This window comes from Aedes aegypti, chromosome 2 (assembly GCF_002204515.2).
Source record: "Aedes aegypti strain LVP_AGWG chromosome 2, AaegL5.0 Primary Assembly, whole genome shotgun sequence".
NCBI classification, from domain to species: Eukaryota; Metazoa; Arthropoda; class Insecta; order Diptera; family Culicidae; genus Aedes; species Aedes aegypti.
This window is the reverse complement of record NC_035108.1, coordinates 67,616,507-67,634,708: the sequence shown is the minus strand read 5'-3', so window position 1 is coordinate 67,634,708 and position 18,202 is coordinate 67,616,507. Positions and strand designations below refer to the sequence as shown.

At 34.4% G+C, this 18,202-nt stretch overlaps 2 protein-coding genes across 2 annotated transcripts; one reads left to right on the top strand and one right to left on the bottom strand.

The window, feature by feature from the left end:
• Nucleotides 1-5,189: 5,189 nt before the first annotated feature.
• LOC5570384 (cuticle protein CP14.6) lies at nt 5,190-5,900 on the bottom strand. Its single transcript, XM_001659051.2, has 2 exons — nt 5,745-5,900; nt 5,190-5,679 (listed from the first exon to the last, which is right to left on the bottom strand). Exons 1-2 carry the CDS (start codon nt 5,754-5,756, stop codon nt 5,272-5,274), a joined length of 420 nt encoding a protein of 139 aa, XP_001659101.2. The 5' UTR covers nt 5,757-5,900; the 3' UTR covers nt 5,190-5,271.
• Nucleotides 5,901-6,190: 290 nt separating this feature from the next.
• Nucleotides 6,191-6,883, top strand: LOC5570386 (cuticle protein CP14.6). Its single transcript, XM_001659052.2, has 2 exons — nt 6,191-6,312; nt 6,375-6,883. Exons 1-2 carry the CDS (start codon nt 6,301-6,303, stop codon nt 6,774-6,776), a joined length of 414 nt encoding a protein of 137 aa, XP_001659102.2. The 5' UTR covers nt 6,191-6,300; the 3' UTR covers nt 6,777-6,883.
• The last annotated feature ends 11,319 nt before the right edge of the window (nt 6,884-18,202 follow it).

Genomic DNA, 18,202 nt, shown 5'->3' with positions numbered 1-18,202 from the left:
ATGAGTCGTTTTAAAAGACATAATAGCGATAGCCACCAATTGAGCGACCAATGAATGCAACAGTTGTTGGAAGGAAGGGTGTGGGATAACCAGAGTGGACCAGAGAGCCGAATGGTTGAATTTGATCGGTTCATAAAATATTGCACTCAACGGGACGGTATTAGGCTGACAGATGATCAATCAGGAGCACCGGTTTGTTCTTTGGTGCAGCGATTAAGTATCTGGCGGAGGCACAAGCCTATCGATAGTTTTGGGTTACGGTAGATAATTGGTAGTGAAATACGTGGTAATCAATATTTTGATAAGCCTTTTATGATTTGGAAGCCAGTGATGATATAACAGAGTTGACGATTGTGAGCCAGTGACCACAGATTGAGTAAAATTAATTTAATCAATGGAAAATTTTGCAGATGGAACATGAACAGGTCTTGTACAACTGCCTTTGTAGTAAGTTCAACTGCGTGGATAAGTGGCATGGTTTTTCATCTTTCCCAAGCCGGTTTTCATAAAATAATGTGCATACATCGATTCCTTTCTGCTTACATTATTTAAAGTTGGAATCGAAACTACAATCACCCCCAAATATTTGTAATAGTTAATATTAATGCTCAAGAGGTTTTCTTTAGCCTAGAGATAACGCCCACGTCTGTAGAGCAAAGCCTTGCTGAAGGTGGCGGAATGGTCTCAAAGAAATGCCATAGATGTTTCTATAATATAGTTGAACATAAGGGTGACTTGCTGCACGAGCAACGAAAGGATAATTTTTTTGAATTTTATCATAATTATTTTATGAATTTTACCCGTTGCATTGGATTTTATGCTATACACGGCATTAACTACTTCCAAGGTTTTTAATGACAGCGCGTTTTTTTCGCTTGCATCAATTTGCAGACTTGAAGTATTCAGCTGGAACATTTTATTTTAGTACATGATTAGTATTATAAATGAGTGTGAACTAACTGCAAACTAATGTCGTTTAGAATATTGGTATCTAAAGCAAGAGTTTAATGAGTGATGAATTTTCAAAGAAGAATGTGCTGTGGTTTTCCATACGATGCAGCTTTTAGTGATACAACCACGCATTTGCACGCGCACGGAAGCTTGCGAATTCCTCCACTGGAACCGGAACATTAACAACTGATACCTGTATTGGTGATCCGGTGAGTTTGTTCCATGATACTCTTTGAATTTTGTTTAAAAAGAAAACATAGTTAAATTGTAATAACTGCAACGACAGTGATTCGTTTGTTCATTTGTGAATTTGTCTATATTTGATTCGGGTTCACAAATAAACGAGTATTCCGCGTTTGTCTTTTTTTTTCACGTGTACCGTATAAAGTCAACGTTCCCTTAGTGGACAGTCCCCTTTAGTCACACTAGTGGCTTTTTATGGCCGTTTTGCTATAAATCTCTTCAAAATATTTTTTGACATGAAGGTCAGGAGCTATTTATCCAAGTACCATTGATATACAGCTTGACATTGTTCAAAAAATGATCGAAATAATCAGTTTTGCTTAAAATTTGAGCTGCCTTGTGCCCATAGTAAACCTATTGTTCCTATAGTAGCACTACAGAGAGAAACTATTTTTTATTATGCGAAATAATTTATGAATTAGGAACTTTTTTTGCATCAAACGAAAGCATTTGATTCTCAATTTGTAGGAAAAATATAGAGATTTTGATAAGTATTTTGCCAACGCCGTGATGCTAGTGCTACTATAGGAACAGAAATTAGAAATTGTGCTACTATAGGCACATGTATTCCTATAGTGGCACACGAGATAATAAAAACAAACATTTGAGTTTTTGTAGTTTTCATACTTTCCCTCAAAACCAAGATAAAAAGCTTTCAGATGTTGTAATAATAATGACGCTAGCGTTATTTTTTGATTTTATACGAATATTTGTTCTTAGCTTTGTGGCTATTGGTATCGTCCCTATCCATTTTTATTTTTCTTAATGAAGTTAATGGATCAATTTTCAAAAAATGCTTGCTAAAGTGCATTTTTACTTTTAGCGGGGTAAAACGCGCCTCATGAGCACGTACTCATGCACAATCATGCTTGCATATATGTTGCATACATGAGGGCGTTTAAGGGGGTAGCCAGAGGGGATTGCCCCCCCTCCCCCTGACCAATGAAAAAAAAATGATATCTATAAAAAAGTTCCGTTTGAAGAATAAGTAATATATAGTCCTTCTCAAAACAAGATTGTCAAATAACTTTCCAGAAATCATTAAGAGAATTTGCAATTTTTTCAACTTTACCAAACAATTAGACTTCTGTTGAAAATCTCATCACATATCATTTGACGATTCTATCAACAGCCTTCACTATATCTTGATTGTAATCTGTCAACCATGTTGTACGGAATTCAAAAAGATCTTTCAAGTTATCTTAAAACAAATTCTTCCAGGAAGTACCCAAAGAATATGTCAAAAAATCGATAAGAAATAGCAAAATTATGGATAAAAGATATTCGTAAGGAATTTCTCCTCAGATTTTTCTAGATGTTTCGATTCTCCTTTTAATTTCTCAAAGATTTCATAAATAATCCAAGGTTTATTCCAGAATCCGTTCCTCGGAATACCTACAATTTCTTCAATGAGTCTTCAGAGATATCTCAAGGTTTTTGTTTAGTCATGTATCTTCGAAGCGCTACCAGTACTTTCTTCAAAACACAAGGATTCGTGAATTGTTTCAAGAGTTCCAACAAAAAACTTGCAGGAAGGTTTCCTCCTTACTGGACTTTATATATTTTAGGTATCATTTTCCTCCTTACAGGAATTATATATTTTTAGGTATCATTTTAGTATTATTTTTTCATTCCTCAATAAATTCAACATATTCCTTTAATTATTTTTTTTGAAAATTATGAATAGCTTCATGAACTCCTTCCAGCATTCCTCGAATAGTTCCAATTCAACAAATTTGTTATACACATCGTATCAATAAAATTGGGTTTAAATTATTTATAGACGACTCTATTGGATTTCGGTTTGAATTGTAGTTCCTGGATTGTATTGAACTAGAGAACAGACAGTTAAGTACGAAGCGAGCGACAGATCGGTCGTTGTGATCTGATCGCTAGAATAAAAGTGATGTTTGAAATAGAACATGTTGCGTAATCGTGTATCATAATCCGAACTTATTATGGACAATTGGGGAAGTAATACCGGGATCCCAACATACATTCATGATTCAATTTTTTTATGCATTCCTGTTCAGAAATAACTTTAAGAACTTTTCCAAGGACGGAAATGTTGCTTGACGACTGGATGTTGCAGCTATGAACGAGGTGTTTTCAGCCGTTGCAGTCTTTGAGAGCAGCAAGAACAGTTTTGCTTTTCCAAGAACTCTTTCAAAGATTCTTCCAGGAACTTCCAATTCAAAGTAATTTATTTTAAATAGTTTGGATACAATCGTAGAAATTTCTGCACAAATACTTTTTGAGCTTAAAGAAGCTTGCAGGAAACCTCCCAGAATTTGTGTAGGAATTTATTATGTATATATTATCAAGCATTCTTAAAAAAAGATTCATTAAATATTCTAGTAGGAAATTCTGTAGGCAGTTTTTGTAATTTCTTCAGATATTTCTACAATCCTTCCTGCAGATCCCTTAAAAGTTCTTCGATAGTTGCGACAATATTTCAAGATTACCTTTTTTATGAAATAATTTAAGAATTGATTCGCCCAAGAATTAATCCTGTAGTTTTCCTCAATTTTTTTTAAAGGATATCTCTTAAAATATTCAAACAGTAATCATTCCACAGATGCATCAGAAATTGTTTTAGAGATTTTCAGGACTTCATCTCATGCTTCCTTCAGAGTTTACTATTATTTATCTTTGAATGTCTCTTATAACATCAAAACTTCCTTTAAAGAAGATCCTTGGAGGAGTTCCAGAATAAAATTTTGGAGTATTTATAGAAGGAATGGCATTAAAAACTCCTCGATGATTTTTTGGAGCACTGTTGAGAACATTTATTTTTAAATCTGTACATGAAATTCTGAAGAATTCTCTCAATTTATTTTGTGAGAAATTTTAAGAAAAACTTCCGAGGAATTTATTCTTTGAATTCGTGTATGAAAGATATCTTTATAGAATTCATGGAAAATTTTTGGCAGAGCCCCTGTAAAATTACCGAAAGCAATGTTTATATCTTGGAAATATCTTGATACCTAAAAAAAAAAATGTTAGAAAAAATTTGAAAGATTTCCTAGTAAAATCTTCAATCGATTCTTGGAATGCATTGACATTATCCTTGAATAATTTTTTAGAGGAACTTTGAGTGTAATTCCTGAATGAATTTAAGAGAAAATATTTGAAGCCATCTTCCGGAAAATTATATGTATTGTTAATTGAACCTTATTAGGTGGAATTCAGAAAAAAAATATTGAAATAGCAAACAGAGGAATCTCTTATTACATTTTGGTGTGGAACTTATGAACTCATGTTTCCTGGTTTTGAAGCAATTATTTCAATAACTTACCATTCATTTTCGTTTTGCAGCGTCTTCTTCAAGTTCCTTTGGAAACTTTTAAGCACGCTCTCTGACTTTGTCATGTGAACATTCAAATTAATTAAACCACTTAAAAATAAAGCCACTTAGAGAGCTATAGATCAGCCTAAAAGAAGTTGATATGCCCTTCTATCATTTGGTTATTTGTAACCTAGAGATTTCATGATTTTATAAAACATTTTTGGATACCTCTTAGATCCTCTGGAACCTATATAAACTGCATGGTAAACTCAAAAAAACATATGAGAACCCCTAACAAATTCTGATGAATCTCTTATAAATATAAGCAACCTTTTAAAATCCCTTGAGAACCACTGAGAACGATTTGGGATCTCTTGATTACTCTAAGTAATAGTATTTTGCATTATTCTGTTTCATACCCAAAAAGCAAATTCTCGTTTTACAAACTTATTAAACTGCGAATTTAAAATCCTCCACTTAGTTCATAAACGGATCCTGATGAATCGGTTATTCAAGACCTTTTTTTCATGGACTTCTTTCAAAAAGATTGTTGCAAGTTTGGCGGAAACAACCCTCTTTAAAAGGTTTTCTCACTGAATCCTGTGAGATCGGTGGCACTGAGGAGCGGAGAGAGGCGAACTTTGATCGAGTTAAAAGGGTATTGTTGTAGAACTCAATAATGAATAATCAAAGAAAATAAGCAAGAATGATTTTTATTTAAACAATTTTTCTAACACAGCAATTTTAGCTACTTACAATAGATAACAATTGAAATTTGTTTGATTTAGTTAGGCATATTGCTTCAGTCGTCGGATGGTGGCGTCCAGGGCTTCCAGGCTGAAGTCCTTCTGGTCCTTGGGTGGGTTGGCACGGATCTCCTCCAGAGACTTGATCACATGTTCCGGGGTTGGTGGAGGAGTTGGCAGATGGGCTCCCTCTGGACGGAATCCATTTTCATCGGCAACGTAGATCACACGGTATTGGACGCCATCTGGGCCAGTGTAGGAGTAAGCTCCGTTGGCTTGATGAGCACCGAGTCCTTCTTCGTGGAATGCAATTCCGTTGCTGGTTTCGAATGCCCAGTTGTAGTGACCATCGTCTTGCAGGACGTTGTTGTAGGACAGAATGCTGGCATGAGCTTCCGATTCTGAGAGGCTGCGAGCGAAGCTCGTGGCGATCAGGGCGGAGACGATCAACTGAAAACATTAAAGAAAATCTTAGAACAACGAATATTGAAGTGGAAGCATTTAGACCAACTTACAAGTCGGAACATTTTGCTTGCTTATTTGGGTAAAGCTCGAAATCTTCTCTAATGAATGGAAGTGCAAGAACTGATGATCTATTGTCCATTGTGCCTCGCTTATATAATCAACTCAAAACGGTCATTGCATTCTGAAATTGTCCAATTATCACCAGTAAATCCAGCGAGAAATTTGAAAGTTGTTCCGTATGCAGATAAATTCGACTGGCGAAATAGTTTCAATCAGCTTCGGGGAAATCATTATTAGCGTTCGAGTGACCTCCAAGCTAATCCACTCGTGGTGGCAGGTGACGTACCAACAATCGGTCGTAGTTTATAATACAACTCCTTTTCGTTCCCCCCGTAAGACAGGCATGTGTGTCGCCAATCGTAAGAATGCGAAGAATGGCGCAAAGTTTGACGAAAGACCTTTATGGGTTGTGGCAGTGTTAATAGTAGCTTAGAAAGGAAACATTATATTGGATTATATAAGCGAGCCCAAAGGGGTTACAGGTTATCATTTCAATTATAGCTTTTCTGGAGTGTGCAGTTCAAATCTCAATAGGAATTTAGCAACATGTTCCGATTCGTAAGTCAATCCCATTTTTTCTGAATCAATCATTCTAAACCAATATTCTCTTTTTTCATCAGCTGATTGTAACCGCCCTGATTGCCACGAGCTTTGCTCGCAGCCTCTCAGAATCGGAAGCTCATGCCAGCATCCTGTCCTACAACAACGTCCTGCAAGACGATGGTCACTACAACTGGGCGTTCGAAACCAGCAACGGAATTGCATTCCACGAAGAGGGACTCGGTGCTCACCAAGCCAATGGAGCTTACTCTTACACCGGCCCAGATGGCGTCCAGTACCGTGTGATCTACGTTGCTGATGAAAATGGATTCCGTCCAGAAGGAGCCCATCTGCCAACTCCTCCACCAACCCCGGAACATGTGATCAAGTCTCTGGAGGAGATCCGTGCCAACCCACCCAAGGATCAGAAGGACTTCAGCCTGGAAGCTCTGGATGCCACCATCCGACGACTGAAGCAATAAGTTCATCCGCTATCAGTCAAATGGACAATTCGTTATTAGTGCAATCGTTATTTACTGTATAGGTAGCTCAAACCGTTCAAGAATAAATCAAATTCCTAAATTGAAAATCAACATTTTTTTACACTGAAACCTCCATTTATGGAATGGGGCTACATAAATTGAATCATGGCGTGAATTTTATGTGTATGACGTGAATACAATTCTCGCTGTCAAAATTCTATTTGTGTAAAATTTCTTTGGTTGATACCAAGTAGACTAAACTAGTGAATGGTATGGCAGAGCATGTGAAAAACTATGTCAGCTTCATACTTATTAGCCTGAGTGTTGTAGGTCAGTAACGAACTTTGTGAAAAATTGGTCTTCTGAGGCATAAGCGTAACCGTAGATCTCTCGACGATTTATGAAGAAATTTTTATTTTCATATGTCCAATTGAAAATACTGTCACGTTGTGAGTTCAACGAACTTCTAGGTTATATAAGAACCAGTGGATGAAATCTGAGAAAATGGAGAATATTTCTCACTTATCGCATTCTGCAACAATCACGATCTACATCACATCATGCTGTTAAATGTCATTATTTTGGAAAAATTTAAATGTTTATAGTAGCCTCTCATGCAAAATATCGCATCGGAAAATATTGTCAACCGATAGTAAATCATAAAAGATCGCCGGGGAAAGCATTTTCCGATTACTTTTTCCACGGGGACCTTGATATCGTCAGCAATATTCGATTACTATTGTCACATGACATTCATGACATTCAACAGCCCTGGATAAAACATATCTAAACGAACTCAAAACCTGGAGAAAAGTATTGCTATATGATGTTTGGGGATTGTTTATCATTTCAGTATAATAAAACACCTACCCCATTGGTAAATCAAGCTTGCTATAACTTGTGATATATACCCGATCATGCACCAATAAAGATAGGATGTTTTTCTTCGCTTGCTTTGATCGCGCTTCATAAACAAATGGGAACGAATTCCGCAATGTCTGATAAGAACTCTTTTGTGATTAGAGACCTTCAGATCTACAAGCGTAACAAGAATAGAAATATTAGTAGTAGAATGCTAGTACCGCTGTCGTCATAAAACTTATAAGTGGTCTTGGCAAATTTTGTCTTGCCATCAAGTAGGCTGTTGGAAAAACGCCAAGAAACGTCCCGTACAAAATGACAGTTCCATTCACTCCCATTTTCTCGACTTTCCCGTTTAATATCCGGTGCTGTTTTATATTTACAAACACGTCGAAACACTTTGGGAACTAAATTATGGAAAAAAATAATCAAATGGCCCGTTCTCAAGTCATTTCATGACATACAAAATCCTTCTATTTTTATTTATATACAGTGAGAGGCAAAATAAAGTGCCCACCTTACCAGTTTTCGAATTTCTCTCATTGATTTGGTTCAAATTAAAGTTAACACACCTAAATCTTTTGTGATATTTTATTTTTGATGTTCTTTTAAAGTTGCACTTACGAAATTTTGATAAAAAAAAGAATTTTACTTAAAGAAAAAGAAAATCAATTTGTATTGAAAAAAAAGTAGTGACAAAAATAAGTGCCCACTTCCTTCTTGGCCCCAGAAAAGATGATTTAAGAAAAATAAAAAGCAATTTAATAGTTAATGTGTCCTCCTTTGGCCTTAAGGACTTGCTGGAGGCTCTTCGGCATGCTTTTCACCAGGTTTTGTAGGTGTTGTGGATCTAGTTCTTCCCAGGCGCGCTCCAAGGCTTCAAAATAATTATTTTTGTTGGTAACACCAGTTTTTTCAACCCTGGCATCGAGAATCGCCCACAAATTCTCGATGGGGTTGAGGTCTGGGCTTTGTGGAGGCCATTCCAGCGGTTTAATCCGACAAGACCGGAAAAAAGACTTGGTCTTCTTTCCAGTATGCTTCGGGTCGTTGTTCTAGAGAAATATGAATTTCTCTTCAAGGCCCGTCTGGATCAGCGAAACCTCCAGATTTTCCAGCAAGATGTTAATGTAGGAATCTGCCATCATTATTCCGTCGATTTTCACGAGGTTTTCTACTCCACTCCATGAAAAACACCCCCAGACCATCACATTTCCTCCTCCATGCTTCACCGTTCCTTGGATGTGGTGCTCTGCATCACACACGAGCCCGCCGCTCTCGGTTAGACAGCTCGAGCTTCAGGAGATTAGATTAATACCCTAAACTGTACTTTTTCATTGTTTATTCATTGAATTAAATTTCTACTAATAACACAGCGGAACAAAAATAACATTTTTGCGTGTCTCAAGGATCAAATTATGTGTCTCTAGTAGATTTGGGGCTGCTGAATCTGATGCCGCTCACAGAAATGTTCCAGCACGTCACAATTTTTAGCTACAGGTCGCCAAAGTTGCATAAAACACTGGTTTTATTGGTGTTTACATTTAAATTAAATGATGATTTATCAAAGTTTTTTGGGATCCAATCCAGCAAACATGCAAAATAGGACTCAAGTTTCCATTTAAGATATTATTTGGTTGAAATTGCACGGTTAAATTAAGATTAAATCGATTTTTCCAACATGCTTACAGTCTCTATACAAAATTCTTTGTTTCTCTTATATGGCAAAATACAATACTTTTATAAACCAACAAAAATAACTTTTGAGCATCAAAAGTATTATGAACTTTGTTTATAAATATTGTTATATTCATGAAGTTTGAGTTCTGAGGCAAATTAAGCAAATAAATTGCCATACAAGCTGACAAACTTGCATGCAAGTTAGCTGATATAGTCAAATTTAACATTTTCAACAGCTATTATCTCAAAAACTAGATGTGCTATGATATTTCCGAACATGGCAATGGATTCAGCAATCCTTAATAAAGTTAATAGCGGTATTTTGGTGCTTGAGACAAACCGTGTTCCGCAGTGTAATTAAGACTTTCTAAGGTTATCCAAGAACAAGAACTACTTGGCATATTATATTATATAATAGGTAACCATATCTCCAAGCGTAACGAATGACCTTTCTGTATATACCGGTAAAGAATTATACCCGTACAGACTCATATAGCTAAGTTCTTTTAAGTTTTAGTTCAACGACTTATTTAGTTTATCCAATAACTCCTTAGGAAACGAGTTTTCAGATATACAAGCGTAACCAGTAATTTCACGAATATATATACAGGTACCGTAATCTGGGGTATCATTGATCAGCGGGGTAACATTGATCGGAATGACTCACCTCATCAAAAGTTTGTATTATCATTTATTGATGAAACATTTTCATATCATGAACGGTGCTTCTGTTTCTTATATTCATAAGCAAATAAAAGTTAATATTTTTTTAAAAATTGCGTTTACCTTATGCGTGAATTTGTCAACTTTTCTAAATAATTATTTTAATTGTTAAGGATGACACTACCGAAGATTTATGTCTCACATGAGTTTTGCAAACGATATAAGCAAGCAAAATGTGGTTCTTACTAAAAATGACATCGCCGAAAACGATTCCGTTGTCAAAACTTTTATAAGTATGCTTTATTAGGCAACATTACTGAATTACTGTTAGCAATGTAAAATTCCCATAGGAAATTGCCTACCTTTAGGCGAATTCCGCGGTTCGAAGTGTTTTTAATTTTAAAATAACTCAAAAAGTAAAGTCATTTACTAAGCATTCGGTCTTCATATTCGGCTTCAGGAGGCCATGATTTGAGTAAGTAACGATATTTTCAGTATTACCGAACGTTGTTTATACAGGTGATCAATGTTACCCCACATCAACTAAATCAAAAAATCGCCTAAAACATTTTTTTAACATGCTTAAATCTTTCAATAAACAAAATATAGTATATAGTCTCGAGCTATGGGTGGCAGTACTTGTTTTAAAAATATAAAACCTGCAACATTTGCATTTTCAAACGAAATATTGAAGAAACATTCAGAAAAATGATCAATGTTACCCCGGATTACGGTATGTTCCGTTTTTATCAACACGATCGGCGATTTTCAGTTGACAAAAACGGAACCGTGACACAAACGGAATAATTTTCTAAGACAAAAAAATTTTAAAATTTGAAATGAAAATTGCAGTTTTGTCAGGATAATACACATTTTCATCATATAAATGCACAGTATTGATGTTTAGGAGCTGTGAGGAGCATTTAGATTATTCATTCTTATAGGTTCATAATGAAAGTTGCAGAGTTCTATCAATCAAATGATTTTGTAATAAATCATTAATAGTTTCAGTTTTCTTGGTAATAATTTCAATAAATGTAATATAGAATATTGAAACGATAATCACATAAATGTCCTTTACATCACAAGGTACGTCATATTTGTAAAAATAACCAAAAGGAAGTGGGACAAGCTGATCATCGTATTTTTTTTAAGAAAGATTAAACAAGAAATAACTTTTTTTCTACTTTTCATCCTCATCCTTCTGATTCTTCTTCTTCTTCTTCTTCTTCTTTATGGCATTACATCCCAACTGAGAAAGAGCCTTCTTCTCAGCTTAGTGTTCTTACAAACTCTTCCGCAGTTATAAACTGAGAGCTTTTTTGGCAATGTACATTTTTTGAATTTTTGGCCATATCCGGCTGATGATTAAATGTGAAGTTACGTTGCGGAAGTTTTGCAAATTGAAATTAATCCTTACGGTTTCCTGTGCTCTGAATGTGGTGACATTTCTTCTAAAGTTATTACTACCAACTTTGACAAGGATGCACTTAACGGTGATCTAGAATAGCCCCACCATCGTCTTTTAGCTTTATGTTAGATCACAAATAGTCTGGCAATAAACTAACCTTAAGTTCTAGTTTTTTGTTGAGTAAAAAAAAGTATTAAATCCGTCAAGCTTTGTTTTGCCATCAAGTACAGGGTGTCCGCAAATTATCTTTACAAACTTTAGGGGCATGGCTCTATGCATTCAAGCAGAATATATTCAATATTCTTGCATGGTTTTAATCATGTACATATTATGTTATTAAGCACTAAGTTTGACACATTTTCGATTTTAAATATTTGTAAAACCAAACCAAATGTGTTGGGTGGTCTTGAAGGGAGCTGTTTTTTAGCTTAATGACAGAAGAGAAATGCTCATAGAACTCAGTGGATTTGAACCGTATAATTTTCTATTTACTGCCTAACTTGAAGCCACTTGTTGGTTACTTCAAAAAATAATAGGACATTTAGATTCATCTATTTTAGAGTTTAGGTAAAGAACATCTCTAGTATGACAAGCGGCCCTCAGCAAAAACGTCTCCGAAAAAAATAATTTTGCCTATCTCAGTATGAATCCATTATTTCGAAATCATTCAAAGTTGTACTTTGAGTTAACACATATATGTAGTAAAAAAATGTACATAAACATTGATTTGTTTTTATTTTCAATGCGAGATCATATTTCCCATACTTTGCTGTTCGGATAATTCACGGACACCCTTTAGGCAGTTATTCAAGATAATTTTTCAAATCGTTTCCTTCACTTAAACACGTTGGATCACTTGACCAATATAACAGTGAAATAATCATGTAAGTCTATCAGGCCACCCATAAAGAAAAACACAAAAGTGTACGAACTCTAGAACAAGCATCACCAAATAAGAACTTTTTGGTAAGAAACGACGGCAACAAAATCTTCTACAGATTGCTTAGTTTTGCTGGACCTCTTCTCCTACCTCTTGGAACAGGATCTAATCAATGGCTGTTTGCTATCACTTGTGCAATGCTATCGAGTTTGAGAGATAATGTCCAAAATAAAATAAACTCGATCATGTCTCTTGCCGTTGCCCAAACATTCTGGTCTAGTAATAGGACACTGCCCCAGCAGATACCATTTACAAAAGATCGGTGTTGTTCAAAATTCCAACTGTTGCTTCTGTGACGATGAGCGAGAAACATCAGAATACCTCATCTGCTATTGCAGTGCACAAATCCATCGTAGGTCCAGGATATTTGGTAAGCCCTTCTTAGAGCCTGCTGATATAAGGATCGCAACCCCCAGAAATGTTATAGGCTTTATTAAGCTAATTGCACCAGACTGGGGGAATTCTCTCAATGCAGCTTAGGACCATTATTTCTCAATAATAAGGTGTTCATGATCTCAGAAGTACATAGATCATTTAGTGACATACATGTCACTGGATGATGTATGTACTATACATACAGTAAAAGGGGATATCACAATAATTCAAGTTAATTGGACGCAGTGATTCAACACCCGACAAAGAAAAGAAACATTCTAGAGTTTATTCCCAAGTACATCCCTTATCAAAAAGAACTGAATATATATGGGATCGTCCATTAATCATGTAAGCGGTAATGGGGGGAGGCAGGGGGATTGGAGATATCTTAAGTGCCATACAAATTATTTTTTATTTTCATACAAAAAATCATACCATAGAGGCCTCCCCTATATTTCTATCAAATTTACATAGAATATTTTTTTATGCCATGTTATATAAGAAAAAGGAAAGGTCTTTGCAACTCTCTAAATACGTATTCAACTAATCACAAATTCCAGTTGTTGTTAGGACGTGGCCAAAGCAAATCTCGATTGTTGATGGATGAGTCAATCTTGTCCAACAGACCAAGCTAAGTTTGAACACTCCAATTGATAAGTGCATAAGAAGGAGTCAAACTTTATTGAATCGTATATGATTTGACACCTACCATGTATCGTAGATACTCAATATTAACATAATGTCAAAAAGTTAACTCGGAGGCTATCAAAAAGCATTTCAATTGCTTCAAAATAAGTATTCAGATTATATTCTAAACATTTTGAAAATTAAAAAAAAAACAATTTATGTGTGTTGATAAAAACGGAATAATTTGTTGACGAAATCGGAACGTGACAAAATCGGAGCGTGACAAAATCGGAACGTGATAAAAACGGAACATACCTGTAGTATTTTTAACTCAAATCGTGTAGACGATACCATTACCTACAAAGAAAAAAAAATCCGTTTTCGTATCCGTAAACAGCTCGTATCCGTAAAATCCGTGAACTCGTCAACAAGCAAAAATACACTGTGAACTGGATCATGTTTATATGTAAACATGATGGTAGTTCATGGGGTATTTTTGACAGTTTACGTTTTCCAGAAATCTTTTTTGAGCGTGTAATTAAATGATACTTTTCACTTGCATCAGTGACTATGCAGTATGCCATTTCTTATAGATTTTTTCTGGATCCTAAACTACGTGCTGAAAAAGGTCAATATTAAAAAAAAATCAATCAGTTATATTAAAATTTATAACTCAAAATTCGGTGTAATTTATTAAAATGGTGTATTCGACAAAGTGTCCGCATTTAGAAAGGACTTACGGAAAAAAAACACTGAGTGAAAAAAGACCATAGTAAATATACATTCAATTAGATTCAAATTTATCTTATTTTCGCAAAATCAAAATTTTGATCATATATTTTTTTGTTAAGCCGAAGTCTAGTCATAAATTTGGTCATATTCCGTGTTGATTCGAATTCCTCGGACGCTTCAAATCCCGGATACCGGCCTTATTTCACCTAAATAATAGGATTTCGTTCAATATAGAAGACGTCATAATCAAATTAAAAAAAAATATCGAAATTTAACTGCGCTGCCCATAACTGCATATTTGTAACACTCGACAAAAGTAGGCATTGGGTAAATAAAAGACGAAGTGTGCATTTTATGGCAACAACAATCTAACAGATTTCAATAAGTTGATCGAAAGTTTCTATCATTTGATGACTCTTCATGGTATTAACTCTAATTTGTCAAAAATGTCGAATGTGACTGTTATGCAGTTATGGGCAGTGCGGCTTCCGATGCGTTCGGCAATTCGAATAATCACGGTATCCTAAAAAATGACTAGGAAAAGTTTTGTTTACCAAGATTTTTTTTATTATTTGCATTTAGGCTGATACAAATATTAATTTTCTTTTATGTCACCCCCCCTTCGAAAATCCGAAAATTTTGAAGGGGAGAAAAAAAGATTCATCATTTTTTGACATCAGTTAGGTTTTTTCTATTTACAAAGTAAAACACATGTAAAATAATGATCCAGAGGACAATTAAAAACAGTTTAACATCTATCATTAAAAATAAAAATTCGAAAAATAACTTTTTTTTCATTTCTATTTTTTTGTTCCTTATTTATTTTTATCCCCCCCCCTCGTACCTGCCAAGTGGTCTCGGACATAAAAGAAATTTAATATTTGTATCAGCCTTATTTTTTGATATACTTGAGAATAAAACTGATTGAGATCATGATTCTACAATGTATTTCAAATCATGAGCAACGAATTTTGCTTCCAAAACTAGAAAAAAAAAACTCGTAAATAATGTTTTGACGTGAAAAAAATTAAATCAACGAGTAAAATTTTCTCCATAGACAACGCAATAGAATACATAGGGTGTTTTATATAATTTGGACAAAGCGTTACCTCCATTTGATTTTGCCGTAAGTGGCCAAATTTTAGACGCGTGACGGTCTGTCCAAAAGCACATAAAACAACCTAAAATGCGCATTTTTTAAGTCCCATTTTTAGTAAAACAACTTTGATTCTAATGCAGCTTTAATAAAATACTCATTGCGGAAAAATATTAGAAACTTAGTTGACCCAGTTGAAGTTTTACTCCAAGAGCTGCATGTTATAGTAAGTAGTGGACAAAACGATATTCTTAGGCGTTTCTTCAAGGTACAATATTTTGCCGCTGCTTTTTCCATATAAAGTCTCTTTTTAAGCGTCGCAAAAGCTTTCTATGGTTTCTAAAGCTTTAAAAATATCACTCAATAACGATTCCAAGCAACAGCACCAAAATTTGGTAATTTTTTTAATTCATTTTTTTCTATTGAGCTGAAACTTTGCACAGTTTTCCAGTTCCATCTAAATCGTCATTTTCCGATATCAAATCTTCAAGTTGAGTCACGACTAACTTTTCAAAAGGGTGTATGTGAAAATGGTTCAAAAATATTCAAAAAGCTGCACAGCAAAAACGGTTCGTTCGATTGTTAGACAACTAAAGAAACAAAGTTAGACAACTAAATAAAGATTCCAAAAAAAATAAACACAGTAAAACAAATTTTTTTTGCATTAAAAAACATAATTTTTGACACAAAAACTCAAATATCTCAACCCTATCGGAATACCAACGTAATTTTTTGAGGGAAAACGGTCCATTATATTAGCCATCTACCATAAAAATTTGGTGATGGTAAACCAATAAACAAAAAAGTTAGGACATTTCAAACATGTCACAATTTTCACATTTAGTAGAAAAAAAAAATTTTTTTCGGTGTAAATTATTACGGGAACCGCAGTTTGTTGCTGATTTTATTGTTAAGGGCCTTGCGTGAAATAAACAAGTCGTTTTCATGTATTCATTAGTATTATGTATATTATATGTATAAATATTATGTATATGTATAAATATTATATGTATATGTATATATGTATAAATTAAAATAAATTAACAGATTACACGAAAATAAAATTTTTTTTTACCAGGATATTTTTTTTAGAGTATGATCGATGAGTTTCTAAATGTTATATATAAACTTTAAAAGTTTTGGATTTGGGTATGCGTTATGAGATCATGAAAACATTTTATTAATACTTATTTATTTATTTATTGTTATTAAATTTTTTACAATACCGAACACTTTTGCATCATTATCAGTACAGTTCGAGTAGGGGAAGGGGTGGTAAAATGAACACCTTAAGGAAATCATCTTGTTTCTGATAGAAAAACGAGGAATTTGTATAGTTCAACCGCACAACATCAAAAATAGGGATGTAATCCATAGCAGCTACATGGATTTAGATGAAAATAGCTAAATTTTCACATATTTTCATCGCTATCAAAAAGCGATGCAAATGTTCATTTTACCTGCACTATGTGGGTAAAATGAACAGCGGTTGGTGGTAAAATGAACACCATGCAAATTACGTGAGCAAAACGAATATTTCTGAAAATTTTCATTGCCCCACCAGAAATACATACAATAATGATTGTAACCCATTCAAAAAGAATTCTAAAGATATCAGATTTGACATCATATCATAACTATATTTACCTCACTGAAAAATCTCAAGTCTTCCGACCTAAAAGTTACATCAGTTCTAATTTTCAAACGTGGTTTTCTAAAATCTTAGTTTTTGTTGATATTTTCACTTCAATTAACCTCCGTATCAACTCAAACACTTAGATTTATGCTCTAAATTGTCCGTGCGTGATAAAAATTCATCGAAATTTGTTTTTTCTCGGTAAAAGGCACGGTGTTCATTTTACCACCCCTGTTCATTTTACCACCACTTCCCCTATAGTTTTGCTTTAATTTTATTTTCTGACAATGGAATGAAACAGTGAAATTTTTGGGTTCCTTGGATCGTTTTCGCGTTATTATATTGCTCGCTGAGCTCTGATGCCGTTAATTCGTACTCTTCAGTAGTAGTAAAACAAAATGATAATTTTATTAAATCTTCTTCTTTTCTGCGATTCGCCCAATCAAATAGTTCTTTTGCAGTTTGAATTGGATGCTCACGTTCTTTGGCTAAACTTGCTCTTGTGGCCATGCGTTTTATGGTTCCTCCAATAGCATCACAAGGACCTGTGCCATGTGACGTAGCAAAGAAATGCCATTCTGCATCAATTCCGTACTTTGATTTAAATTGACATAGGCTCGAAAAATTCTTACGGTTTTTGTACTGCGATGCTGCTCCATCAGACATGAAATATATCTTTCTGATTTCTTTATCCTTATCAACGCGTAAAAAATTAATCATTTTGGCAATGAACAAATTTACAGATACTGAGTTGTGTCTTAAATCTTCGGAAATTACAATAAAACTAAAATGTTCAATTTGCGTACTTCCATTGAAATAAATAACGAATGGATGAATTGTAGCTTGATGTACGTTTCAGTGATGGGACTGCACTTCATCTTGCAATACAAAGCTATAGTTTTCAGAAAAATCACAAATGACTAAAAATTCACCATCTTGTAATGTATTTTTCGTATTTTTTAAAAAAGCGGGATTGCTCTGTTTTAATAAAGTCGTGAGGAATTAAACTTTCTAATTTCAAGCAAAAAAATTACACAAACTCATCTACAGGTTTTACAATAGTTTCTAGGTCACACCTATCCGTGGTCACCCATTGCTCAAATGATAACCGATCAATATAATTTTCTTCAAACTCAGCGAATAAAGTATTTTCCAATGATGAAGAATCTGGACAATCCGAACAAGATCGTAGATAGCAATTTGATGTTGTATTTTCACACAAAAGACTACCAGTTAACATTTTAATATCCTTTGATAAATTGATTCTTTTCAAACTATGTAAGATTAGGTTAATATTTTCGTGTGTTGTGCACACACAAACATTATGTGTTCCTGAATTGGATAGAAGCTTGCATTGCCTTGGACGAAGGCTTGCAAATGAGGAAAAACCTACCTTAATATTTTC